Consider the following 26102-nt stretch of genomic DNA (forward strand, 5'->3'; position numbering starts at 1 on the left):
CACACTTAACACCATATACCAAGATAAGATCAAAATGGGTCCATGATTTAGGCATAAAGAGGGAGATAATAAATAGATTAGAGGAACAGAGGATAATCTACCTCTCAGACTTGTGGAGGAGGAAGGAATTTATGACCAGAGGAGAACTAGAGATCATTATTGATCACAAAATAGAAGATTTTGATTACATCAAACTAAAAAGTTTCTGTACAAATAATACTAATGCAAACAAGATTAGAAGGGAAGTAACAAATTGGGAAAATATTTTTAAAAACAAAGGTTCTGACAAAGGTCTCATTTCCAAAATATATAGAGAACTGACCATAATTTATAAGAAACCGAACCATTCTCCAATTGATAAATGGTCAAAGGATATGAACAGACAATTCTCAGAGGAAGAAATTAAAACTATTTCCACTCACATGAAAGAGTGTTCCAAATCACTACTGATCAGAGAAATGCAAATTAAGACCACTCTGAGATACCACTACACACCTGTCAGATTGGCTAAGATGACAGGAACAAATAATGACAAATGTTGGAGGGGATGTGGGGAAATTGGGACACTAATACATTGCTGGTGGAGTTGTGAAAGAATCCAGCCATTCTGGAGAGCAATCTGGAATTATGCCCAAAAAGTTATCAAACTGTGCATACCCTTTGACCCAGCAGCGCTACTACTGGGATTATATCCCAAAGAAATACTAAAGAGCGGAAAGAGACATATATGTGCCAAAATGTTTGTGGCAGCTCTTTTTGTTGTAGCTAGAAACTGGAAGATGAATGGATGTCCATCAGTTGGAGAATGGTTGGGTAAATTGTGGTATATGAAGGTTATGGAATATTATTGCTCGGTAAGAAATGACCAGCAGGAGGAATATAGAGAGGCCTGGAGAGACTTAAATCAACTGATGCTGAGTGAAATGAGCAGAACCAGAAGATCACTATACACTTCAACAACAATACTGTATGAGGATGTATTCTGATGGAAGTGGAAATCTTCAACATAAAGAAGATCCAACTCACTTCCAGTTGATCAATGATGGACAGAGGTAGCTACACCCAGAGAAGAAACACTGGGAGGGGAATGTAAATTGTTAGCACTAATATCTGTCTGCCCAGGTTGCATGTACCTTCGGATTCTAATGTTTATTGTGCAACAAGAAAATGATATTCGCACACATGTATTGTACCTAGACTATATTGTAACACATGTAAAATGTATGGTATTGCCTGTCGTCGGGGGGAGGGAATAGAGGGAGGGGGGGTAATTTGGAAAAATGAATACAAGGGATAATATTATAAAATATATATATATATATATAATAAATAAAAAATTAGTCTTCTGGGATTGTGGTTGGTCATTATATATTGGTCAGTTAGCCTTCCTAATTCAATCAGTTTATTTATTAATAAACTTAATAAATGTTAAGCCCCCAAGCCTCTAATATATGTCAAACATTGCACTAAGTGTAGGGGATACAAAAGAATTTCTGAATGCCTAACAAGATTTTGTATTTCATCCTGGAAGTGATAGGAAGTAGCTCGTCAAACTTTCAAATTCCTTCGTATTCTCTTCCCCTCAGGCTCCTTTCTCTCCTAGATCAGAAAGAGTATAAGATTGACTTTAGAGAGCTCCTCCTAGGTTCCTCTGTTTAAGGAGAGGGTCAGGGGCAGGAATCCTATCATTTCCCATCATACTTGTATACCTGATGTCCATCTGGGCCTCTTTTCTTTTGGCTCATCAGCTTCTTTTTATGTGTTGTCATTTACCATTAGATTGTGAGCTCATTGAGTGTAGAAACAGTCTTTTAAAGCTTATCTTTTTCTCCTTAGTACTTAGCGTAACACCTGGCATATAATCTGTGCTGCATAAACATTTATGTACCGACAATGCTTTAGAAACATTAGTTTGGCAGCTGAGTGGAAGATGGATGAGGGTAGGAAGAGATTCCTGGCAAGCAGACCCAAACCACTGAGTTTTGAATATGTTGACATATAGGACATCCAGATTGAGGTATCTAATAGTTGTATTTGTGAGACTTGAAGTCAGTAGAGAGGTAGCGCTCAGTAAGTAGATTTGAGAATCATCAGTATGATGATGATCAGGGAGGATAATGAATCCTTAGGAGCTGATGAGATCACCAAGTGGAGTAATATAGAGGGAGAAAAGGAGAGAGCCCAGAACAGAGCCTGTGGGATACCTTCCATTAGCAGGTGACCTAGATGAAGAGCTAGGGAAAGAGACTGAGGCAGGAAGAGAACTAGGAGGGTGACCAATAGAGTCAAAGGCTGTGCAGAGATATCAAGAAGTATAAGAATTAATAAAAGATCATTGTATTTGGAAATTAAGCCATCAGTGATAACTTTGGAGAGTTTGGGTCAAATGATGAGATTAGAAACCAGGCTGTGGAGTTAAGAAGAGAGGGGGAGAGAGTTGGAGGTATTTTTTGGTAGATGGCATTCTGGAGGAGTTAAACCACAAAGAGCAGGAGAGATATGGGATAATTAGTGAAGCTTCACTAAGCAACAAAGATTCACTAAGCAGAGGTGTTTTGTTTGCTTTTTGACCATGGGGAAGATATGAGCCCGTTTGTAGGCTGTAGAGAAGCAGACCAAAGACAGGGAGATATTGAATTTAAGTTAGAAAATGGGGGTGATAAGAGAGGGCAATCTTCTTGGAGAGAGGATAGAGTGGGATCACTCCTACAGGCAGAGGGATAGATCTTGGTAAGGTGTCATTTCTTCATGTAAGGATGAAAGAGGACATAGAGGTGATATGAGATAAGAGGGTAGAAAAGGGAGTTCTTGGCCAATGGCCTCAATTTAAAAAAATGAAATATAGGGCAAGATTCTTAGATGAAAGGACAATAGGAAATGGAATCAGGAGAGGTTTAAGAAGGGATGAAAAAGTTTGTAAGAGCTACTGTGGAGAATGGAATAAGGAATTGATAAGAGAGGTACAGTAGGAATACCCAGAAGTTGTGAAGGCCCAGTGTTAACATAAATCTGTAGTGGAACCAGTCAGAACTGTTACATGACTTCCTCAACCTTTGTTAGGCAGCACAAGTGTAGGAGCAAAAGCAGTGGTGGGAGTAAGCCAAAGCTGGAGCCTAGCAGGACACAATAGGTGGTATAAGGGGGCAAATGATTCATGAGAAGGGGACAGTACAAAGTAAAAATGGTTTAAGATAGGGAAAGGAGAGTGTGGCTAGTGGAAGGGTGAGGGCTAGAACATAGAAATGACACATTTATAGCGGATGGCAAGACCAACGTTTTGACTCTATGTGCCTGAAGTGGGTTGGAACAGAAAGTAAGTTGATGAACTGGAAGGTTAGGATATTTGAGGAAGTATAAATGAGTATGTTGAAGTCCTGTAGTATGAGGATAGGAGTTGGGGAAGAGAAAAAGATTATGTTAGGTATTGAATTAATGAAAAAAAAAAAAAGGGAATATTCCTGGAAGACTGTAGACAAAAGCTACAAAGGGTTTGACTGGATGGCAGATGTGGATTGCATGAACTTCAAAGGAGTAAAGATTACTGAGTAATGGTGGTATGGAAAGAAACTAGAAATTGCAATGGGGAGCAAGGAGTGTTCTGACTCCTTCACTTTAACCAGAGAATCAGGGAAAATGAGTAAAAAGTGCTGCCAGTGCTGGAAAGGGGAATCAAATCATCTTTCTTTGTCTTTTTCATATCACTGTCTTTTTGATAAATTATTTTCCTGGTTCTATTCATCTCACTTAATATCAAATCAAAGCAGTTTCCTTGAAACCATCATTTCTTATAGCACAATACTATTCCATCATATTAACAGACTAGTATGGTACTCTATTCTCTGTGCTCTTTCTTAGTGGTGGTTGTTAAATTCCATGTGATCTGATTGTAGCTCCCTGGTATTAAAATTCTTTCTTTCTGGCTACTTGAAACATTTTTTCTTTGATATGGAAGGTTTGGAGTTTGACTGTGATGTTCTTGGGAGTTTTATTTTTGAACGTTCTTTCAGGAAATGACCAGTGGATTCCTTCTATTTCCTTTTTTGCCCTCTGGTTCTCAGAGATTGGGGAAATTTCCTTTTAAAATTTCTTGAAATAGGATTTCTAGGCTCTTGTTTTGATTATGGTTTTCAGCCCAATGATTCTTAAATTTTTTCCTCCCTGTTTTCCAAAATAGTTGCTTTTATTATGAGATACCTTCCATTTTTTCCTGCTTTTTCAACCTTATGACTTGGTAGTAGTAATCATGTTGTTCTTATTTTTTCTCATTCCCCTTCTCTTTTTTTAACCTTTTTTATACTTCATTGTTGAAGCCAGCACTTATTACATCATACAAATCTTCCCATATTTCTTTGGCTATTTCACATTATAATTTTTTACAATGTAATAATGTTCCTTTACTTTTGTATATTGCAATTTATATGGACATTCCCCAATTAAGGGATATTATTCCATTTTCAGTATTTTGTTCTTACAAAAGATCCTCAGATTTTTTGGGGGGAGGGTACAAATGATTTTTTCCTTTTTTAGTCGAATCCATTGGTGCTTAATTCTAAAACTGCAACTACTGGAGTCAAAAGATATGCACATTTCTTTAATATATTATATTATTATATATATATTAATATTTTTAAATTTTGAAAGATCTGTCTTGGGAAAGCTACCTTGTACCTTTTCCATTGCCTCCACTAAATGGTCAATTACAGTTTTGACCCAAACTTTGTTCTGAGAAGGGCTCATAACTTACTTGCTTCCTCGTTCACTTTGTGGCTTTTCTTTTTCTTCTTCTGAGGGAAGCCCAGCAATTTTCCGTCGCATTAAGGCTGATGCTTTTTGCCTGACTGGCTCCATTTCTATAATAAAAAAGATACATATGAGATGACACCATGGAGTGGAAAGAGCATCACAGTCATCAGCTCTATTCTCTCAAAAGACCTGAGTTTAGATCATAGTTCTGCCATTTATTAACTGTGTAATTTGAGATAATCCTCTTACTTCTCTGAGCCTCAGTTTTCTCATTTGTAAAATGGGCATCATAATATTTGTTCTTTGCTCTATAAACCTTAACGTGCTTTGGAAAAGTGAGTTTTGATGGTAGTGATGAATGAGTCATAAACTGACTCATTGTGACTTGGGAAAAATCCCTTTGATTCTCTGGACCTTGGTTTCCCAATTTGTAAAACAAGGGGGTTGGAATAAAACAAATTAATATTTTTTCCAGGTCCCAGTCTCTCCTTAGGCTAACTATAGAACCCTACTGGTAAGAAAGGCTTGCTCTCTGAGGCCCTCCTTAGTTAGGTGACAATTTCCTCATGGCATCTGGATAGCCAAGTATATAGCTGTAGTCCTGGGCTCCAGGCAAGGGAAATTCCTAAAGGAACACAGTTACAAGGTGGCCCTAGCACACTGATCAGAGGGATCACGATTAAGAAATGAATGGAAAAAAAAAAAAAAAAGCCAACAATTTCCATTCCATCTCCACCCCTTTATCCTTACTTGCTGATTGGATATCATCAACTGTGGGGATTTCATCCATTTGTTGAAGTAATTTCTCAGTCAAGACAGTCAAGGAGTTTATAAATTTCCGGGCACATTTCTTGGCACATTCCTAGAGAGAGTGTGGAAATGATCAGATTTGATCTAACAGGATAGGAAGGTGTATCTGAATATTCGTGTCAATGCTAGGGTAGACATTTTATTTATTTCTTTGTCAGGGAGGAAAGAGAAAGAGTGGGAGGTCATGAGCTAGATCTATGGAAGGTTAATACAATAATGTTATGACTCATGCAGAAGATAATATTTTGGGGGAAGGAGGGGTAGAGTTGAACCTGTGATTTCAATGATGTAGGACACTCCCAATGAGAAAACTTTTTCTACCAATGCATACTGGCCCTTATTTAAGTGTTTGAATCATTTGGAGGTATTTTAAGAGAAGGGAAATAGCTTGCCTAGGGTTACCCTGCTAAGTTTAGAGGTAAAGGGGAAGGATGTATCAGAGAAAAAGGAAATCCTTCTCCTTAGGAGAAGAGGCAATGTACTCGTCTTGGGCCTTCACTTTCTATATTCCCTAAGATGATGCTTGGGAGTACAGTTGCAGGGAGTTTGAAACAGTGTCCAGGGTTTCCTTATGTAGTACCAGAGCTTAGGTATGCACGGGGAAGAGAATTCCCATGGGACATTAGGAAGTGGCCAGGGCTACAAGTATTGTAAAAGGAGGAGGCAGGTATAATAAGCAAGCTTATTCAACACATACTCATGACCAGCTTAGCTTGGGTAGGGGAATTGATACTGGCTAACTAGGATGGGTGGTTCCCAAGAAAGAGATTTGGTCATCTGGGAGGATGTAGGTTCCAAAGCAGGGTCAAGCAGTCACTTTCCCCCCTGACATTTAGTCAAGGGGATTAGTCATGATCAGGACTAATATTAAATCAGTCCCATCAAGACAGATGGCCAGAGGGTAGATCATAAGGAACCAGGAAGCTTAGTTCCTGATGTGTTGATTAGGTTAATCCTATCTGAGATGGTTGAGAAGTATCCAGATAGTGGCTCTCAGGGGACCCCAAAGTAGATGGATTATACTACAAATCAGTATGTATTAGAGACTGGATTGACTCCTATTTTCTTGACTCTAAGGTTCGTTCTGGCTACAGTACTCCAATCTGCCTTTCAATAAAATTTTAGAACCTTGAAATGGTTAAACCAAAAATCTTTAAAATCTTAGAGGGAAAAAGTATAGACAAATATACAAATTGCAGGCCCAAAGTGGGTTGCTGAGGAAAGTGACTATGTTTGGGGGCAGAAGGAAGGGACATTCCAAATTATTAAGGCTGACATTAAGGAGAGCAACCATGCTGTTATCAAATGATCTAGGAAGTACTACATGGAGTTTTTTTGTTTTTTTTGTTTTTTTTCCCTGAAGCAATTGGGGTTAAGTGACTTGCCCAGAGTCACACAGCTGGGAAGTATTAAGCATCTGAGATCGAATTTGAACTCAGTTCCTCCTGACTTCAGGGTTAATGCTCTATCTATTGTGCCATCTAGCTGCCCCTACTACCCGGAGTATCTAAGAATTATAAATGCAATAAACATGAACAAGTCTCATACCTCTAGTTTATCTGCAGTAGCCAAAATTCCAGTATTTTGGTCTGTCTGCCTTTTTATTTCCTCTTGGCACAGAAAGTCCATAGATTTGTAGCTATTTGGATGTCCAAGGCCTGAATGTAACTCTTGGTTATTTTTATCCTTCAAATAACATTAGATAAATAATATTAGCAGAGTTTGAGATAGGGGATAAAAAGGAATTGAACAGCATTATCCCCAATTTTTCTCCTCCAACTCATGCTTTCCAGAACCTACTCTTTCCCAAATATAGACAAATCCCCCTATTAGCTCTGTAGTGGGCAGTAGGGCATTAAAGGAAAAGAAATGGTCAGACAGAAACAGAAAAAGAAGAATGGGAGTGGAATATGTATACTGTAGAGTTGTGACTTATGCCTACTTAGAATTGGAGAGTGCAAGCACCCACTACTCATGATGAATTAATCAATAAAATAGTTTATTAAAAGCATCTATTATACACCCGAAACTGTGCTAAATAAGCCCTAGAAATTTCTTTTTTAGTTAAAAAGCATGTTCTCGAGGGAAGATACAACATTTTAAAATTAGTACCCAAAAGATAAATATTGAATAGATGGAATATTGCCTTAAAGGGTGATTGGGGGGGGGGGGAAGGAAAGGAGAAAAGGTAATAATAGCAGCTGGTTGGACTAGAAAGAGCTCCTGGAAGATGGGAACCTCTAGGTGAATTAAGGAAGCCAGAAATTCTAAAACATTAGAAGTTGGGAAGAAGAGCATTCCAAGACAGAGAGATGAAGTGTGTTACCTGAGAGAGAACAACAATATAAACCAAAAAAGCTATATTGTAGTATAGATAGAGGGAAATATAATTTAAAAGGCTGGGAAAAGTAAGAAGAAGCAGGTTAGAAAAAGCTTTAAATGTCAAAAGCCATTACATTTGATCCTGGTGGTAATAGTCACCAAATGAATGCAAACTCATTAAGGATAGGGATTTTTTTGGGGGGGAGAGGGGATAGAGGAGTCACTTTGTATCCCTAGTACTTAGCGTAATACCTTGGCACAAAGTAAGTGCTTAATAAATAGTTGTTGAATTTATTTTACTACATACATTTTCATGTACCAGATATGTTAGAAATACCAAAAAGAAATGAAGATTTGGTTCTAAAACTAATACAATCAATTGTAATATTGTCTTTATTGAACTATTTTCAAAAGAAATAATTAGATAATAGATATTGTAGGTCAATCTTCCACAATCCAAAGATCCTAATTAGCAATTAACTGTTCCCTAATCTCTTTACTGCATACATTCTCTCTTTCTGGCCAAGTTTTGTCACTGACTCCAAGTCATGGTGAGTCTGATATTTAAAAAAAAAAAAAATTCCTTTGAAGTCATCATTCTTATGCTTTTGAAATCAGAGTATAATATAGGTTTATATTTTTAATGAATTGTTCTTAAAAAAGTCTTGCTAATGGAAAATTCTGTTCTGTATGAGGACTTGCCTAATAGGTGATAGGATCTTAGATTTAGAGAAAGGAAGTTTAGAGGTGAAAAAATGACTCTTCCCCACTACAGAGAGATTGAAAATAAGCTAGAGAGGTTAGTTTAACATGGACAATCCTGAATTTGTATTATAACAACTTCAGAAATCCTGTGTCCTTAAAGAAAAAGCCAATTTTGGGTTGTCAGAAATATACTTCCTATGAAAAATTGTGTGCTATTTTGTAAAATGGAAATCTTGAAAACATGCTATTAAAATCATAGAAAACCAACATGGCACTTCTTGAAAAACTAAATTGTTACTTTATATCATAATCATACCATTAACTACTAGTACCACATTTTACATTTAAGGAAACTGAGGCTTAGACTAGTACATGACTTGCCCAGGTATATACAGTTCATGTGTCTGAATTGGGTTTGAACCTAGGTCTTCATGCCTTCATGTCTAGTGCTCTATTCACTATTACATGATGTCTCTCTAAAAAGAGATGATCAATAAGCATGTATTAAGTCCCTACTGTGTATTAGACTGTGCTAAATTCTGGGGATAAAAACAAGCTCTCACAGAGTTTATAGTCTAAAAGTCATTATACCAGAACTTTCTGACTTGAGAAAGGAAAATGGAGAAAATTCAACACTAGTTACATTTTTTTGAAGAGAAAAAAAAAAGTGTGTTACAAACTTGTGTTAGGATGTTACAAGAACCTTAGTTTCCAAGAGCAAAAAGATGGACTAATAAATGCAGTCAACTCCTGGGCCCATGTTTAGAAGAAATCCTCATAATCTTGACTATTGGAAGTCTTTGAGATACCTGAGACACCTACCCTTATCTTTAACCACTCTTCCAGTTGTTCTTTGAATTGTCCTTCGATCTCAGCTTCACTGGACTGAAGAGTCTCCCAGTGTTTGTGGAAAAAGTTTTCCATGACGAGATGAGCCACATGAGGCAACTGTTCCTCAAATTCTTTTAGCTGCTCCCGTAACTCTATTAGAATGGAGGGAGACAGAAGTACAAGGACCTCAGCTGAGTGACTCACCAAGTAGACCTTACATCCCCATGGGAAGAGCATGGGACACTCCAAGGAGATAAAAGACCTGGGGGCTCAGAAGTAACAGAAGTCTGAGTTGGCTTGGTCATGTGTATTCTCCAGGTGTGTATTCTAAATTTATGCCCACTGTTTCTACTGCTATGTATATACTTAGTTTTATTAGGATGGGAAATGTTATATAGATGCCCTAACTATGCATATGACTTTGTGTTGAGTTATTTGCTTTTATGACTATTAAAGAAAAGCATGCAGTGCAGGATCTCATGAATTATAGATTTATAAGTACCGATCCATTTCAATACCCTTAAACCTGAGGTGTAGTTAAGGAAGTCATCCCTTCAAGTGACCAACCTAGGAGAGTGAGGTGAAGGGAGCAGCCCCAGAGGGCACTAGATCTAGTTTTAGGTCCTTGAAGACTATAGTTATCGGTTCTACATTGCAATTTTCCCCACTGTAGTTTTGATATATCATGGGTCAGCATAAGAAACTAAATAGGAATTTTCAGGGAGTTTTACAGGAGCTGCAGACTTGAAGGCTAGCAGTTTTGAAACTGTAATAATTCAAAATAGTATGAAGGGAGGGCCAAAAAATTTAACACGGATTTTCCCTCCTGGGGATATCATGCCCTTAACCCTTCACCCCCATGATGTGGAAGGGATAATTATATTGTCTATCTTTGTATCTTCCCCCAAGGCTGAATATGGAGCATTACACATAATTGAAGCTTAACAGATGCTTATAGAATGAATGAAGGAAGAGTTTTTATAGAAGCCAATGAAGTAACAGCTTTACAAGTACCTATGAGACAGGCATTATAGTATTCATCTGACTGGTTCCCATACTCTAAGAGCTTCTTCCCAAATACTTCAACACATTGGTCAAAAGTATCCTGCATATAATCAGGTCTAGTGACTGTATGTTTGTCTTTACGGTAAAATTCCTACAGAAGAGAAAGATAAAAATAGACCTTTTCAGTAATCAGGTTTGTCTAAGAAGCTTCAAGGGTTATGAAGTTGGTAGTGAATTAGGTACTCAAAGACGGGGCCCACATTTTATTCACCTTTGTGAATAATCCCTCTCACCTTTGGTTCTTTAAGGTCCCAAAGCACTAGACCTACAATGACCATGTAAGGTAGGGGTAGTGCAAGTACCAATTTATTAAGTGCTAAACTCCTCAAAAATGCTATCACTATCTATCATGTGGCTTCCACTTTCCTCTCACTCTCTTTTTAAATCCTCCTAATGATCTGGCTTCTAGCCTCATCATTCCATTAAAACTGCCTTCTCCAAAGTCCCTAATGATTGCTTAGTTGCCAGATTCTGAGGTCTTTTCTCAATCCTCCTTCTCCTTGCTTCCTCTGCAGCCTTTGAAGTGGCTGATAACTTTTTTTTCCCACACATTTTTCTCTCTGGCTTTTCAGGGCATCATTCCTTCCTAGTTCTCTTTATTCAGTGACTTGCCCAGATCAGTCTAGTATCTAAGTCAGAATAAGGGTCTAAATCAGTGCCTAAGTCATTTAGTGTCTAAATCAGAGTGTCTAAATTCAAATTTGAACTCCAAGGCCAGTGTTCAATCTAGTGTGCCATCTAGCTATTTGCATAACTATATATATATATATATATATATATGCAAAAATCCTTTGTGAAACTTCATACCAAAATAAGGCCAAAATGGATACATGATTTGGGCATAAAAGATGATACCATAAACAAATTAGGAGAACAAGGGATAATTGATCTATCAGATCTTTGGAGAAGGAAGGAATTATGACCAAAGAAGGACATAGAGAATATTATTAAAGGTAAAATACACAACTTTGATTAATACATTAAATTAAATTAAAAAGATTTTATACAAACAAAACCAACAGAAACAAGATTAAAAAGGAAGTACAAAGCTGGGGAAAATCTTTATAGTCAATATTTCTGATAAAGGTCTCATTTCTAAAATATATAAAGAACTATGTTAAATTTATAAGAATACATTTCCCAATTGATAAATGGGCAAAGGATATGAACAATTTTAGATGATGTCATTAAAGTTATCTATAGTTATATGAAAAAATGCTCTAAATCACTATTGATTAGAAAAATGCAAATTAAAACAACTATGAAGTAACACCTCATACCCCTCATATTGGCTAAGATGACAGGAAAAGATAGTAAGTGTGGGAGGGAAAATTGGAACACTAATGCATTGTTGGTGGAGTTGTGAAATGATCCAACCATTCTGGAGAGCAATTTGGAATTATGCCCAAAAGGCTATAAAACTGTGCATACCCTTTGACTCAGCAGTGCCATTACTGAGTTTGTATCCCAAGGAAATCATAAAGGAGGAAAAAGGGCCCACATGTGCAAAAATGTTTGTAGTAGCTCTTTTTGCGGTAGCAAAGAATTGGAAAATGAGTAGATGCCCATTAGTCAGGGAATGACTGAACAAGTTGTGGTATATGAAGGTAATAGAATATTATTGTTCTATAAAAAATAATGAACAAGCTGATTTTAGTAAGATCTGGAAAGATTTACATGAACTAATGCTGAGAGAAACAAGCTGAACCAGGAATACATTGTACACAATTATAGCAAATATGTGTGATAATCAACTATGAAAGATTTGGTTCTTCTCAGTGGTTCAGTGATCTAAAGCAATCCCAATAGACTTTGAATAGAAAAAGCCGTCTTCATTCAGAAAAAGAACTAAGGACAGTGAATGTAAATCAACATATGCTATGTTCGCTTCTTTTTTCTTTTCTTTTTTTTTAACCTCTCCCAAAGTTTTTCCCATTTGCTCTGATTTTTCTCTCTTATCATGATTCATAAAGCAATGTATGTTAAGAATAAATTAAAATTAAATCTAAAATTTTAAAAATCCTTTGTGAGGACTCAGAAATTTTCAAGAATGTAAAGGGGTCCTGAGACCAAAAAGTTTGAGATGGAAGAAAGTCACTAAGTTAAGAATCAGGAGATTTGGATTCTAGTCATGCCCCTCCCACTCATACACCTTCACTACCTCCTATTAGAAGGATAGAATGGATGCTGCATAAGGTTTTTTTTAGTTCTAACAATCTATAACTTTAAGTTCCTTCCAGTTTCTGCATTCCATATTCTAAGTTTTGTTTTTTGTTTTGGTTTGGTTTGGTTTGGTTTGGTTTGGTTTGGTTTGGTTTGGTTTTGGTTTTGGTTTTGTTTTTAGTTCTAACAGTCTCTAATTTTCCAAAATTGTAAGAAGAAATCCATTGGAACTTGGACTGTGTCTTTTTTGCACATGGACCACTTAGTTAATCAAATCAAGGATATATCAGCAGAATGAAGAGACAGTAGAATTCTAAATGAAATAGGAAATAGAATCCCTTACCTCTGTTATTAAAAGCAAAATGTCGTTGGCTTCCCAGAGAAGTGAGTGGATGATGTTTTTAAAATGAAATCTGAAATGAAAATTTAAATCTAAAATTTTAAATGAAAACTGAAATCAAGCAGATGGCTGAAAAGACCTGCATTATACATATTGATACTTATCCCAAAAATTAAATTAAAACAAACAGATCAATCTTATGTGCTTGATTGTCTCAATTCTCAGAAAGGGTTAAATATTTATGGGACTGAAATGAAAGCTGACTTACTCAGTACGTTCAGGCTTCTCCCCAAACACCTGATACTTCTTATCTTGTCGGTTTGGTCGGGAGTATCTTAAGACACTGAAAAGACACAGGCATATCATTGCATTTGGAAAGGTCTCATTAATGGAAAAAACAAAACAGTACTACACCACTAATCAACTTTCTCTGGAGGTAAGGATACTTTTCCCTTTGAGGCATTAGCTAGGGAATTATGAAACTATTTTCTTTTTGCATAATGATGGCTTGCAACCAAATTTAGCACTGAAGATCCTAAATGGTTCCTGTAGTTTTTAATTTATTTAAATTTCCATCTCTGGCCTATTGGAATCATGTGCATGTAGAACCAGTCCAAGGTGAAACATAATGTTGGAAGGAGCAACACTTGATTCTTCTCAGCTTTGAAATTAGTAAGCATGATGACAATATGTGGACAATGAATTTGAAAGTAAATTTTCAAGCAGTTGAGGCCAAAAAAATGCAGGGAATTGGGGATAGGAGAATATGATGAGTTTTATCTGATATAAGCAGATATTTTTATTCATAGAGTTTTTTTTCTGGAAATAACACAAGAAAGACTTTATGCAGTAGATTTCTGTCAAAGGACATAGCCAAATTGAATGAACAATGCCATCTGCACAAAAGAAACAGAAACACTAATTAAAGGAAAACTTCTTATATCAATTTTACACAAGGACAAAGGACAATAGAATTAATTATAATTCAGTCCAAGAATTTTTCCCAGAAGTTTGAAGGGTTTTTTTTTTTTTTAATATCCCATATATTGGAATCATGGGTCCAGATCAGTGTATTGACTATACCTTTTTAAAAATACCTTTAAAAAAAATGAAGATAAACTATTCAATAATAAGATGAATAAATATGACCCTCCCCTTTCTGTCAGGCAGCAGGTTTCATGAGAAAGGTTGGTTAGCTCAAAGGTTGCTCAAAATGTGTTGTTAATAAGGCCAGGATTGGTTAAGTCTAATATAGCTATACCCTTCATATGCTTCATGCACTGCTTTAAAATGCATATTTATTTTAAGCATTCTTTTAAAAAAAATTTTGAGTTCCAGATTCTTTTCTTTCATTCTACCTTTTTTTCACTCACTGGAAACAATATATCACACATTGGAAAGCAAACGATGTATCAGCTACACATAAGAAATCATATTTCCATATTAGCCAAATTGCAAAAAAAGACAAAAAATAAATAAAATGAGAAAATTGTTTAAGCTAAGGTCTTCAACAGGTCTCAGTTTGACTGAGGGCCATACCCATTCAGTGATTAAGCCTAGGTAGCAATTGAAGCAAAGAATCTCCTCTTTCACTTAGTACAAAAAAAAAAAAAAAAAAAAAAAATCATCTAAATAAATAAATGAAGCTGGGAGGGTAAGATCCTCAGGGTTTATGGCCAAAGCAAAAAATAATAGCTATTTACATTCAATCTGAAAGTCTCCCAATTCATCCAGGTCTTCTCTAGTAGTCTTGATCTATATCTTCCCACTAGATCCATATGACTCTGGAGGGGAAAGTGATTCTAGTAATCTTGCATAGCCCTCTCTCCCTTAAATCCGATTCACTTATATTTCATGGCATCATCTCTCTGATGTCGTGGTCCTCTTTGAGAATGAAAAACAAGCAATATAATCTGAGATATTAATGCATTGTCCATTCTGGAAAGCAATTTGGAATTATGTTGAAAGGGTTATAAAAGCTGTGCATACCTTGTGATTCAGGAATATCATTGCTAGGTCCATATCCCAAAGATATAAAAAACAAAAAAGGAAAAGGACTCAAATGTACAAATATATATATCAGCTCTTTTTGTGGTGGCTAAATTTTGGAAATTGAAGGAATGATCATTGATTGGGGAATGACTTAACAGCTTTAGTATTTGATTGATTGAATATTGTTGTGCTATAAAAAATAACATGTAAGATGATTTCAGAAAAACCTGGAAAGACTTAAATGAACTGATTCAAAGTGAAGCAAGCAGACCCAGCACAATAACACAATAACAGCAGTTTAGTATGATGAAGGATTGGGAATGACTTATTCTCATCAGTACAATGATCAATTACAGACAATCCCAAAAGACTAAGGATGAAACAGTTTGAATATAGACTGAAACATTCTATTTAACACTTTTTTTCATTCTTTTTTTTTTTATTTCAAGTCTTCTTATACAAAATGACTAATACAGGAAATGTTTTACATGACTGCACATGTATAAGCTATATCTGGTTGCTTATTGTCTCTGGGAGGGAGGAAGGGAAGGAATAGGAGAGAGGGATAGAATTTGGAACTCAAAACTTTAAAAAAACTCCCAAAGGCTAAATTGTTTTAGTTTATAATTGGAAGAAAATAAAATATTGTATATTCTTTTAAACTAAGAGAATAATTAGTGACATCAAAGGCAGGGGTGTCAAACTCAAATAGAAATGGGGCTATTAATCCATACATAAGAATCTCTCCTGGCCACATATCAACTTAGTTTTAAAATGTTATGTTATCTTTATTTTGCTAAATATTTCACAATTACATTTTAATCTGGTTTGGGGGCTGTATGGTTGATACCTATAGATTAAGGGATTCCACAGCAGCATGATCAGAATTAATCTTGTGAGGTTTAGCTCTAAATTGCTTTGGGATATTTTTTGACATTCAAACACCTGGAAAATATGCTAATACTTTCCATTTCCCTGAGATAAGCTCATACTTCCAAAATCAAATGTCAAAAAAAAAAATTGCACTCATTTTGAGAAGCAGTGTAAACTAATGAAGAAAAAGCTGACTTCTAGAGCCAGGAAGCCTTGGGATTAAGTCTCAATTTAATCTACTGCCTATGTGACTCTGGGCAAGTCATCTAATTTAGTGCTCTAGGCAACTATCTAAGACTATTAAATTACATAAAGTTTTCTAAGCTGCATTGATAAAAGGAATTTCCAAAGCTGGGAATTCCTTATACCAATGAATTTATGGATATAATTCCTATCATTAACCATTTCCTACCCTGAGTAATATTTTAGGAAATCTTAGCTCTGATAATGACATGAAAAAAAATATTCTGGAAGAAAAGATTAGAGCCAGAGAAATCTTAAAATAATACTAATAACTGATATTTATAGAGCATTAAAAATTTTCCAAAGTTCTTTGCAATTCTTTCATTTAAGCCTCACAACACTATTGAGAGTATCATATCTATAAAGACATTGAGATTCAGAAAGATTAATTGACTTCTCCATAATCAAATATCTAGCAAATTTAAGAGGCAAGATTCAAATCCATTTTCTCATAATTCCAAGCTTAGTAATTCTCTCCACTGTGCCAGATTGCAGCCTGCACAAGCTATCCCAATTTTCTTCATTTTAGCCTTATTTTGGTGGAAAACCCTGGTGGGAGGATACTTTTGAGCTTTTCTGGCTGAAATAGCTAGCTTATGATATTGATAAGAAGAAAGATAGGATTTGAATGAAAAATAAAATAAATAAAGGTCCATGAAAGATAAGGAAGGAAAAAAAGGTGGGGCTATATCAGAAGGTCAATGTTTCAGAGAACAAGAAATTTAAAACTTGCAGAAATTGGATAGGAAGAGTGTAGAGAAGTGAATGGAGGGTTAAGAGGAAAAAGAGAAAGGAAGTGAAGTTAGAAAAAGGGGACAAATTTGTTTTTCGCAAATCCTACCTTCCCTGTGACATGTTACTGGTCACTGATAGGAGCTTCTTTATTTCTTTATTTGGGATGATGCTGTCTGTCCGTCGTCTTGGACGTTTTCCTATAGATAATGAAAAGAAAATAGCAAAACACTTGGGATGTTTCCCAGTACTTTGAGAAAAATTGGAAATATCTCTAGGATTTCTGGTGATCAATTTTTCACATCCCAAAGTTTACTCACCTTTGATTTTGCCACCATGGTCTCGATCACGCTTTTGTTCAGGAAGTCTGAAACCAAAAGGAAGAGCCATGAAATTTCCTCAAAGAAGAAGGTGGTTTTGTTGTTGTCCTCATTATTGTTGTTTCTTTGCTTGTTTGTTTTGGGGTAAGGAATTCACTTGTGATTATGAAGAGCTGGAAAGACAATGATGCTTCTAGCAGGTTGCAGAAGCATTTTTGTCACAGAAGTGAAAGGTAAAGTTATAGGAGTAGATGTGTCCCTCCCCTCCCGCACCCAATTACCTAATATTTTTATACATAGGAACATAGATCTAAAGCTCAAAGGAACCTTAGAGTTCATCAACATCTACTCATTCATTTTAGATGAGGAAACTAAGGACAGAGAAGTTAGAGTCATAGAACTAGTAAGTGAAAGATTTGAATCCAGGCCTTCCTGACTATGGGAATTTTTGCAGGCTGTCACCCATCCTTGGAATTTTCTTCCTCCTTGTCTCCTCCCCTTGCTTCCTTGACTTCTTTCAAATCTCAGCCAAATTTCCATCTTCTGCAAGAAGGTCATTTCTTGAGCAGAACCAGAAGATCACTATATACTTCAACAACAATATTGTATGAAGATATATTCTGATGGAAGTGGATATCTTCAACATAAAGAAGATCCAACTCACTTCCAGTTGATAAATGATGGACAGAAACAACTACACCCAGAGAAGGAACAGGGAATTGAATGCAAACTGGTAGTACTACTGCCTATCTACCCAGGTTACTTATACCTTCAGAATCCAATTCTTACCGTGCAACAAGAAAATTGGATTTACATACACATGTATTGTATCTAGGTTATACTGTAACACATGTAAAATGTATGGGATTGTCTGTCATCTAGGGGAGGGAGGGGGAAATTTGGAAAAATGAATACAAGGGATAATGTTATAAAAAAATTATTCATGCATATGTGCTGTCAAAAAAAATTTTTATAATTATAAAATTAATAAAAAAGGTCATTTCTTAGTTCCTTTTATTGCTATTGCCTTTCTCCTGAGATTATTATAGATTACCTATCTATATCCCTATATATCTTCATACATGTATATAATTTATACATTGTTCTCTGCATAGATTATAAGCTTCTTACTAATAGGGAACATTTTTTTTTTTTTTGCCTTTTTATGTAGCTCCCAGCACTTAGAATAGAGTCTATGTATCATAGCACACATTTTAAAAATGTTTGTTGAATTGAATTGACTTGACATGTCAGGTACTTAATGTTTGATTGATTGATCACTTGAATGAATGATAGACATGGTTGCCAAGAGAAAGAAAAGAGGACCAAGGATAGAGACTTGGGGGAAATTTTCTTAATTTGGATGGTAGGAAAAACCAGAAAAAGAGACAAAGAAAGAGTAGAGAGGTAAAATGAGAATGTTGTATTAAAGAAGGCAAAGAAGGAAAAAAATTATTAAGAAGATAACGGTCAACATTATCAACTGTGGCCAAGAGAAAAAGGAAAAGAAGATGGATGAGTGAGTGGTCATCATGCCTATCTTTTTAATATTCCCTTCAAAATGTTAATATAGATGACCCTGTTAAAAAAAAAAAAAGCAGGACTACTAGAAACCTTAAGAAATTTTTTTTTTGGTTGTTTGTTTGTTTTGGAAAAGAGACAACCAAAGAAATGAGCAAACTATAGAATGTTTTGATTCAATGAGTAAATATTGTGGTTGGGGAAAAATTATGATTTTCATAATTATCAAGATGATATGTGTAATGAACATGCTAATAATTTTGATTTCTAAGTATTGCCTCTTTTGCCTTGGGAGTCAGAGTCTTACAATACAATTTAAAATGATCAATTCTTGAAAAGGATCTCCTGTGTATATTAAGTGAAGTTCAAAGATTGTAGAACTTGTGTCTGTAACAGAACAATTATGAGACAACATACCAAAATTTATGGGATGCAGCCAATGCAGTTCTTAGGAGAAGTTTTATATTTCTAGATGCTTACTTGCATAAGAAGAGAAGATCAATGATTTGGGCATGCAACTAAAAAAGCTAGAAAAAGAACAAATTAAAACCACCCCCCAATTAAATGTCAAATTTGAAATTCTGAAAATAAAATAGGAGATTAATAAAATTGAAAGTAAGAAAAATACTGTGTACAAAGTAACAGCAATATCATAAGATGATCAGCTGTGAATTACTTAGCTGTTCTCAGCAATACAATGATCCAAGACAACTCTGAAGGATTTATGATGAAAAATGCTATTCATCCCCAGAGAAAGAACTGAAGGTGTCTGAATACAAATTGAAGCACACTTTTTTATATTATTTTTCTTGAGGGGTTTATTTCTTTATTTACAACATGACTAACATGGAAATGTTTTGTATGATTACACATATATAAACTATATCAAATTGCATATCCTAATAAGGAGAGGTAGGAGAAGGAAGGGAAAGAATTTGGAAAGTTTTAAAAATAAATGTTAAAGATTGGTTTTACAAATTACTGAGGAAAAATAAAATACTAAATAAATTCAAACGAGAAAAAAGCAAACAATGAGTTAACAGAGCAACAGAATTGGAACAAAAAATAGAACCAGTTAAAAAGAAGATTGCTTGGAAACTGTAAAAAATAAAAGGCAGCAGTTATAATAACTTATGATTAGATGCCTTGAAAAAAAATAAAGCAAAAATCTCATGTCTCTTGGGACAAGAGAATTTTTCAGAAATATTGAAAACAAGGAACAAAGTGTAAATAAAATTCATAGGACATCAAACTGGATGAACACTTGATTCAATTAACCCGGACACATTGCCACTAAGCTTTTAGACCAAAATGACAAAGCAATGAATTTTTTAGTAATAAAGAAGAACGTTTGTTCAAACGTTCTTCTTTTACTGAAGAAAGACTATCAATGAAATAACTGGAATATGGCATACTGAATGTGAAAGAAAATAGGGCTTACTGAAGGACATTTTTGATTATTTCCACAGCCACATCATCAAGCATTGTTTTTCCCATCCGACTGGGTTGAAGAAGTGTTTCTTTCATCATTTCTGACTTGTTTTCCTCTTCAATCATTTCGGCAGCTACAAAGAGAACATTGTCTGCATTTGTCCCAGATCCCTGGAAGAGTTGGGGATAAGAAAAAATATCCTGTTTCCAGCATCAGTCATAGATAGGAAGATTAAGCAAACAGAAATCTTAGGAATTCTACCAATAATGCTCAGATTTCACTGGCTATTTTCCAAGCCTGGAATATTCTTCCTCTATCCTCCTTATCCCAGAGATAAGCTCTGCTTCCTGACTTTCTTGACTTCAAGTTCATAAAGACTTGATCTGTAAAAAAAGGTGATAAAACTTCACCTTCTATACAAAAATTTTCCATTATTACATGAAGATTTAATTATTAGTGTCTTCCTTCTTTAAAAACAAAAAATTACCTCACTGAATTTCAAGATTTTATCTATAAAATGAAGGATGTGAATTAGGTGATTGTTAAGGTCTTCTCTATGTCTTATGATACTAAATGCCATCCAACTTTATATTTCCCCACAGTGCTTAGCATAGGCATAGTATAAGCATTCAATAAATATTTATGAAATGAATGAATAAACACATTTATCAAAACTATCTTTAGCTATCTTTGCTTTTTTCTATATATTCCCTCCCTTTAGAGAGTTTATCTACACTCATTACAACTATCATGTCTTTGTATTTTAAAATATTTATTTATTTAAAACTCAAATACAAAATAAGAAAAAACAAAATAGAAGACAGAAAAAAATTGTCATGTGTCCAGCAGAACATCAAAGAGGACTCAAAACATGTAACAATAAATTTTCATTTTAAGAAAGCATATATAATAAAAGAAAACTTCATATTTATTTATGACTATATTTTCTTTGCTTCCTTATAGGTTATTCTTTGCTTCTCTGCTGTGAACTTTTTACTTTATTTTTTTCCCCTTTCCTCTCCCCAGTTTCCCCAAGCAAGCTATAATTAAACATAGATATATTTATGTATACATATTTGTATATACACATACATATACATATTAAACAGTATTAATATAGATGACATATAATGTATATTTTTTGATTGAATCTTTTTAAAGTTTAACTTTATCTGAGATCAATGATTACTACCTGTCACTACATTTTTTCCTAGACACAGTGGGAGACCTTGGCCTTTTTAAGCTTAGGTCTTCAACAGGTCTCAATTTGACTGAGGCCACACCCATTCAATGATTAAGGCTAGTAACAACTGAAACTGGGAATTTCCTCTTTCACCTAGACACCCTCACCCCCTCCAAAAAAATCTGGGAGGGGAAGACCCTCAGGTTTCTGGCTAAAGCAGAAATGACTGTTATTTACATTCAATCTGAGTCAAACAGGACTCAAACAATGACCAAATGGGGATTGGCCTAGGACCTATTGGTAGCCAATGAGAATCTGATTGGTTTTGATTTAAGACCTGGTCTTTAAGAAATCAATCTAGCTAGTAAAATATCTTGGGGGAGGGTTTAGAGGTCCAAAGAAATGGGGAAAAAATGCTTTTAAGAGGTTATCTTAATGGACACTCCTCTCTTCAAACTATCTCTACCAGATTAAGATTTTTAACATACAGTTCTGCTCATTGTAGGAAAATTATGCATGAATTCTCATTTTCTGGCAAATAAAATTTAAATGCTTTGGCCTGGATTTCTTGAAGTCAGGAATCATTTCTTGTATCCCATACAATGTCTAGCATGGTGTATGTTATATTGTAGGCATTCACTAAATATTTATAAAAAGAATGAATGGATAAAAAAGAAGTTTCCTACTAAAAATTCAGGCAGTCTCTAATATATAATTTAATATATAATAACTAGATAAATTGAATTTTTAAAATCTGATTATTTTATCTGTATACTTTATCTTCCCAACTAGATTATAAATTTTTTAGGGGTAGGGAATGTCATTTTTCTTTCAGCTTTCTCTGTTTTGGACATATATATAGCAGGTATCTAATACATGCTTTTAAATTACTTGTTTTTAAAATACTATAAATTGTTGTGGAAAGAAGGGCTTACCAACACATCGTTGGTGGTGTAGAGAATGAACCCAACAATTCTAGAAAGCAATTTGGAATTGAATAGGATAGGTGAAGATTTCTCAGAAGACCATAGGGTGAAGTAGATCAGACCTTAGGCCTAAATTTCAGGAAGTCACATAATCCCTATTCTCAGAGAACTGTAGGACAGAAAAAGTCATACCCTTCAGGAGATAGATAGCATTGTTGATGATTAGTCAAGAGTTACTTCCTTTTCAATCCATCCAATGAATTTAAAAATCAATTGGAAGGGGGGTGTACCTGGATCTTTTCTGCTACATAATCCAGTTTCACTTCTGCATTGGGCCACATATCCTGTTGAACTGTCCAGTGGGTATGCTTGGCAGCTTCTTTCAAGAACTAAATAAATGCTGCTTGTATCTGGGGATGCCTCCAAGTAATCAATTTGGATAAAGGGGGTCTAGCACCAATCCCACAGATTTTATGGGGGCTCGTCTGAGATCACATGATTTCCCTGAGAGATGGCTGAGGATTCTGATATGAGGGGGAGTGCTAGTTGATTTTCCACAAACATTTTTGAGATAGGAATCTCAGCTTCCTTCTCTGTGAAGTATGGGCCAAAGTGGAGACACTCCATAAAAACAGAAAGCAAAAGTAAAGGCTCTAAAGAAGCCTGAGAGCAAGAGGACAGCCAGGTAGTTAATTTATGGGCACATAATTCAGAGATCAGAGGACTGCCTGTATCTTTGGGCTGTTCTTACGCTGAATTGGGATCCTGGGATCATGCTTAGTGATCCAAGGAAAGAGGTGGCACCTAGTAAACCAGAAGGAAGTCCTGATAAATGGCACAGAGGAGGGGCACTCTGAAATGACTGCTGCATGGGGACAATCTTGCCAGACTTGAGGATCTGAGCAAAGAAGTTGGTTCTGTGATTTACAGGATCACAAGTCATTAGACTGGTGCTACTCTCACTCAGTTCAGTGAAATTTAAGATTTAAGAGTTTGGGAACTTTAGGAAAATTTTTAAAAAAGCATTTCACTGCTACCTTAAAAAGAGTGACAAAACCAGCCTGCATTTGAGTTATTCAGAGTCAGACTTCTAAGGGCCCTGTCAGTAAAAAACAAAAACAAAAACAAACACACACCAACCAAAACAAACAAACAAACAAACAAAAAAAAACCTGATACTTAACCTTTCCTCTTTTCTCACAAAAGAGAAATGATTTGTGTGAATTTGAAAACAATCAAATGGCAATGCAATTTGTCTGGAACATTTAATTAGAATTCAGGGAATCTCATGAACTAAAGTCAAGTCAATTTAAAAATCTGTTCTATCTCAATTTTAAGAATTGTCTTATTTTCTCCCAAAAAAAAAAAAAAAAAAAAAAAAAAAAAAAGGAAAAGGAAAACTTATTTAGGATAATAGAAATCCTGCCTGAGAACTTCCAAAACTGCAACAAAACTGGGAAACTGAGTCAGAAGGCATCCCTCTGAATAACTTATGGCATTTCTCTCAGATGGTGGGTTACTGACTTAATGATCCATCAGGCAACCATACCCAATAATATACACATAAGTTACTCAGAGGGATACTGACATAGGTGGATGTCTTATCTGGGCAAGAGTTGGGAGGACAACCTTAGCCTCTGTTTAAGGTGGGATCCTTCTGACTCAATTTCCCAGTTCTGTTTCTTTGTTTCCCACCTGATTATTTCTAAGTCTGGTTATGAGGTGGAATTGTTACTGCATGATTAGTTGTCAAATAGCACTAAGGATGCTTTATCCTGTTATATATGTGTTCTCAGGCTGAGACCCTGAAGAAGCAGTTTTGATGCTATTATAATAATGTCCCTGCTTTTCCTCTTATAGCAAATTTCTATAACCATAGCAAGTAGTCAATAGAATCCATGAGCACAATACAAGTATATAGGTGATATCTTGATCTGCAGGCCAATCCTGGAGGCTTCTCTAGCTGCTGCTATAAAAACTCTTAACTTTCTGACTTTTTAGGGCAATAGTTTGTCTGAAGGCCCACTTTGCTTATCAGTCTGTTTGGGCCATGAATCAACTCCCACCTCCCTTTTACTCACTGCTGAGAGGAAGCAATGTTATCATTCCCTGAACCTTCCTCTAAGAAACAGCAGCATACTTTCCTGAATATGGCTGGATTTTGTAGAATCTGGATACCTAGCTTTGGTTATTGTTAAGCTCCTCAGATTCTATTCAAGGCCCTGACACAATTCTCCTCCAATTGGGCCCTAATCAAACTAAGGATTTTTAAGATTTTGAAAGTTAAACTGACCTCATCCCCAGCCTTAGCCCTACCTAAAACTGTAACGTGCCGTTGTCTCCAGAAGCTGCCAATCGCTCTCTGGGAGGAGAACTGCTGTGTCAACTCAAATCTCTCAGACAGATTCTTCTTCCTGTAGAGAGCCGACTTCCCTTCCTGCAGAGAGCTGCCTCAAGTCTGTCTAGATCCGAGACTGACTTTTTCCTCCAGGGCTGCCCTCTTTATCCTCCCAGAGAATGGGCGTGGGATAATGCAAGGGCTTCTGGGAAGAAGTACTTCAACCAATGAGCTTGCTCCTCCCAAGCACGCAAGCTCTTCCCCAGGAATTCACAAGTCAAACTCCCAGGAAAGGCCGGAATTAGAAAATTGTTAAGTACCAACTTAGCACTTAGTAAAAACCTAATATCTCATTATCTCATTAGCACTTAGTAAGAACCTAACATCAAACCTTTTATTACTTCTCAAAAAAAAATTAGACAACTTGGTGTCTTTGGGGTGACCATCCTGCCTGGCAGTGGCTGCCATAGTCTTTCTAACAGAGAAAGCCTCGAAGATCACCCTAGGCTACTCATTGGAGATTTGAACCCCCACCAATTTCAGAATATTTTTGCTCCCACCTTTAGAATTGCCCCCACCCCTTTAGAATTGGAGAAAGGAATAAGAATGAATATCTACACTGATTCCAAATATGCCTTTCATGTTTTACATGCTCATGGAGGCTATATGGAGAGAAAGGGTTTTTTTGATAGCTAAACATTCCCCCATTAAGTGTGCAGAGAAACAATTAATGCAAGCTGTCCCTGGACCTAGAGAGATTTCTGTTATGTTTTGTAAAGGAAAACAGATGAGGGATTCACTTCAGACCAAGGGACACAGGCTTGCAGATTCAGCTGCCTATTTGCCCCTGATCATGGGACCTTTAATTCCCTAACTACTGACTCTTATATTTCCCCATATAGCTCCCAGTAACAAGCCCCTGCTGAAGAAAGGAGATACACTCTTTTTCCTTCTGAGTGGTTTCAAACACCTAAGGCCAACTTCTGTGTCTGGACTGCTTGAAGTGGGAAGGATGGGAGAATGGCTCCGAGGTCACCAGGCCTTGACAGTGCTGTGGTTTCCCTGATGATGCTGGCTGCCAGACGGCAGTGCATGGTCTGTGATGATGGTGTCCAAGAGAAACGGTGAGGTCCGGTTCCCGCTCATTGCTTTAAGCAGCATTATCCTGTCACTGGCTTGCTTACATTGATTGCATGGTGCATTTAGTCACTAGTTCAAGATTCCTTCGCTAAAATGGTCTCAGGAAAAGCTTCCACTGATGTGTGGGTGCTGGCTCTGAATGGCAGAGGGCAGGGTACAGGGGATACTGAAGAGAGGGATGAGGGAAGGCCGAGGTAACCAGGATGTCCTGGTGGAAGCAGTGCCTCAGGAATGGTATGAAAGAGCTTCAAAGGGGTGAACAAGGTGGGGGGGGGGGGACTGAATGGCACAAGTGAAGATTTCCTAGAAGGCTACGATTGAAGTAGGTTAGACCTGAGGCCTAAGCTTCAGGAAGTCCTGACCCCCAGGAAGTTGACTGCGTTGTTGACCACTGATCAGTGATTACTTCCTTTTCAGTCTATA

General features: G+C 36.2%; 1 protein-coding gene across 3 annotated transcripts in view; it reads right to left on the reverse strand.

Annotated features, from left to right (window-relative positions):
* Positions 1–26102, reverse strand: part of CCDC180 (coiled-coil domain containing 180) — a 121678-nt gene that overhangs the window by 13932 nt on the left and 81644 nt on the right. For 2 of the 3 annotated variants that reach the window (XM_074294022.1, XM_074294023.1), the window contains exons 27-36: positions 20102–20262; positions 17140–17186; positions 16929–17019; positions 13248–13322; positions 12983–13052; positions 10426–10567; positions 9403–9563; positions 7102–7239; positions 5494–5605; positions 4745–4850 (exon numbers count right to left, since the gene is read on the reverse strand). In XM_074294022.1, the coding sequence (XP_074150123.1) occupies positions 4745–4850; positions 5494–5605; positions 7102–7239; positions 9403–9563; positions 10426–10567; positions 12983–13052; positions 13248–13322; positions 16929–17019; positions 17140–17186; positions 20102–20262 (1103 nt within the window). The remainder of the gene's footprint in view (positions 1–4744; positions 4851–5493; positions 5606–7101; positions 7240–9402; positions 9564–10425; positions 10568–12982; positions 13053–13247; positions 13323–16928; positions 17020–17139; positions 17187–20101; positions 20263–26102) is intronic. The other variant, XR_012486898.1, reaches the window with a different exon arrangement.

Source organism: Sminthopsis crassicaudata, chromosome 2, assembly GCF_048593235.1.
Source record: "Sminthopsis crassicaudata isolate SCR6 chromosome 2, ASM4859323v1, whole genome shotgun sequence".
Lineage (NCBI taxonomy): Eukaryota > Metazoa > Chordata > Mammalia > Dasyuromorphia > Dasyuridae > Sminthopsis > Sminthopsis crassicaudata.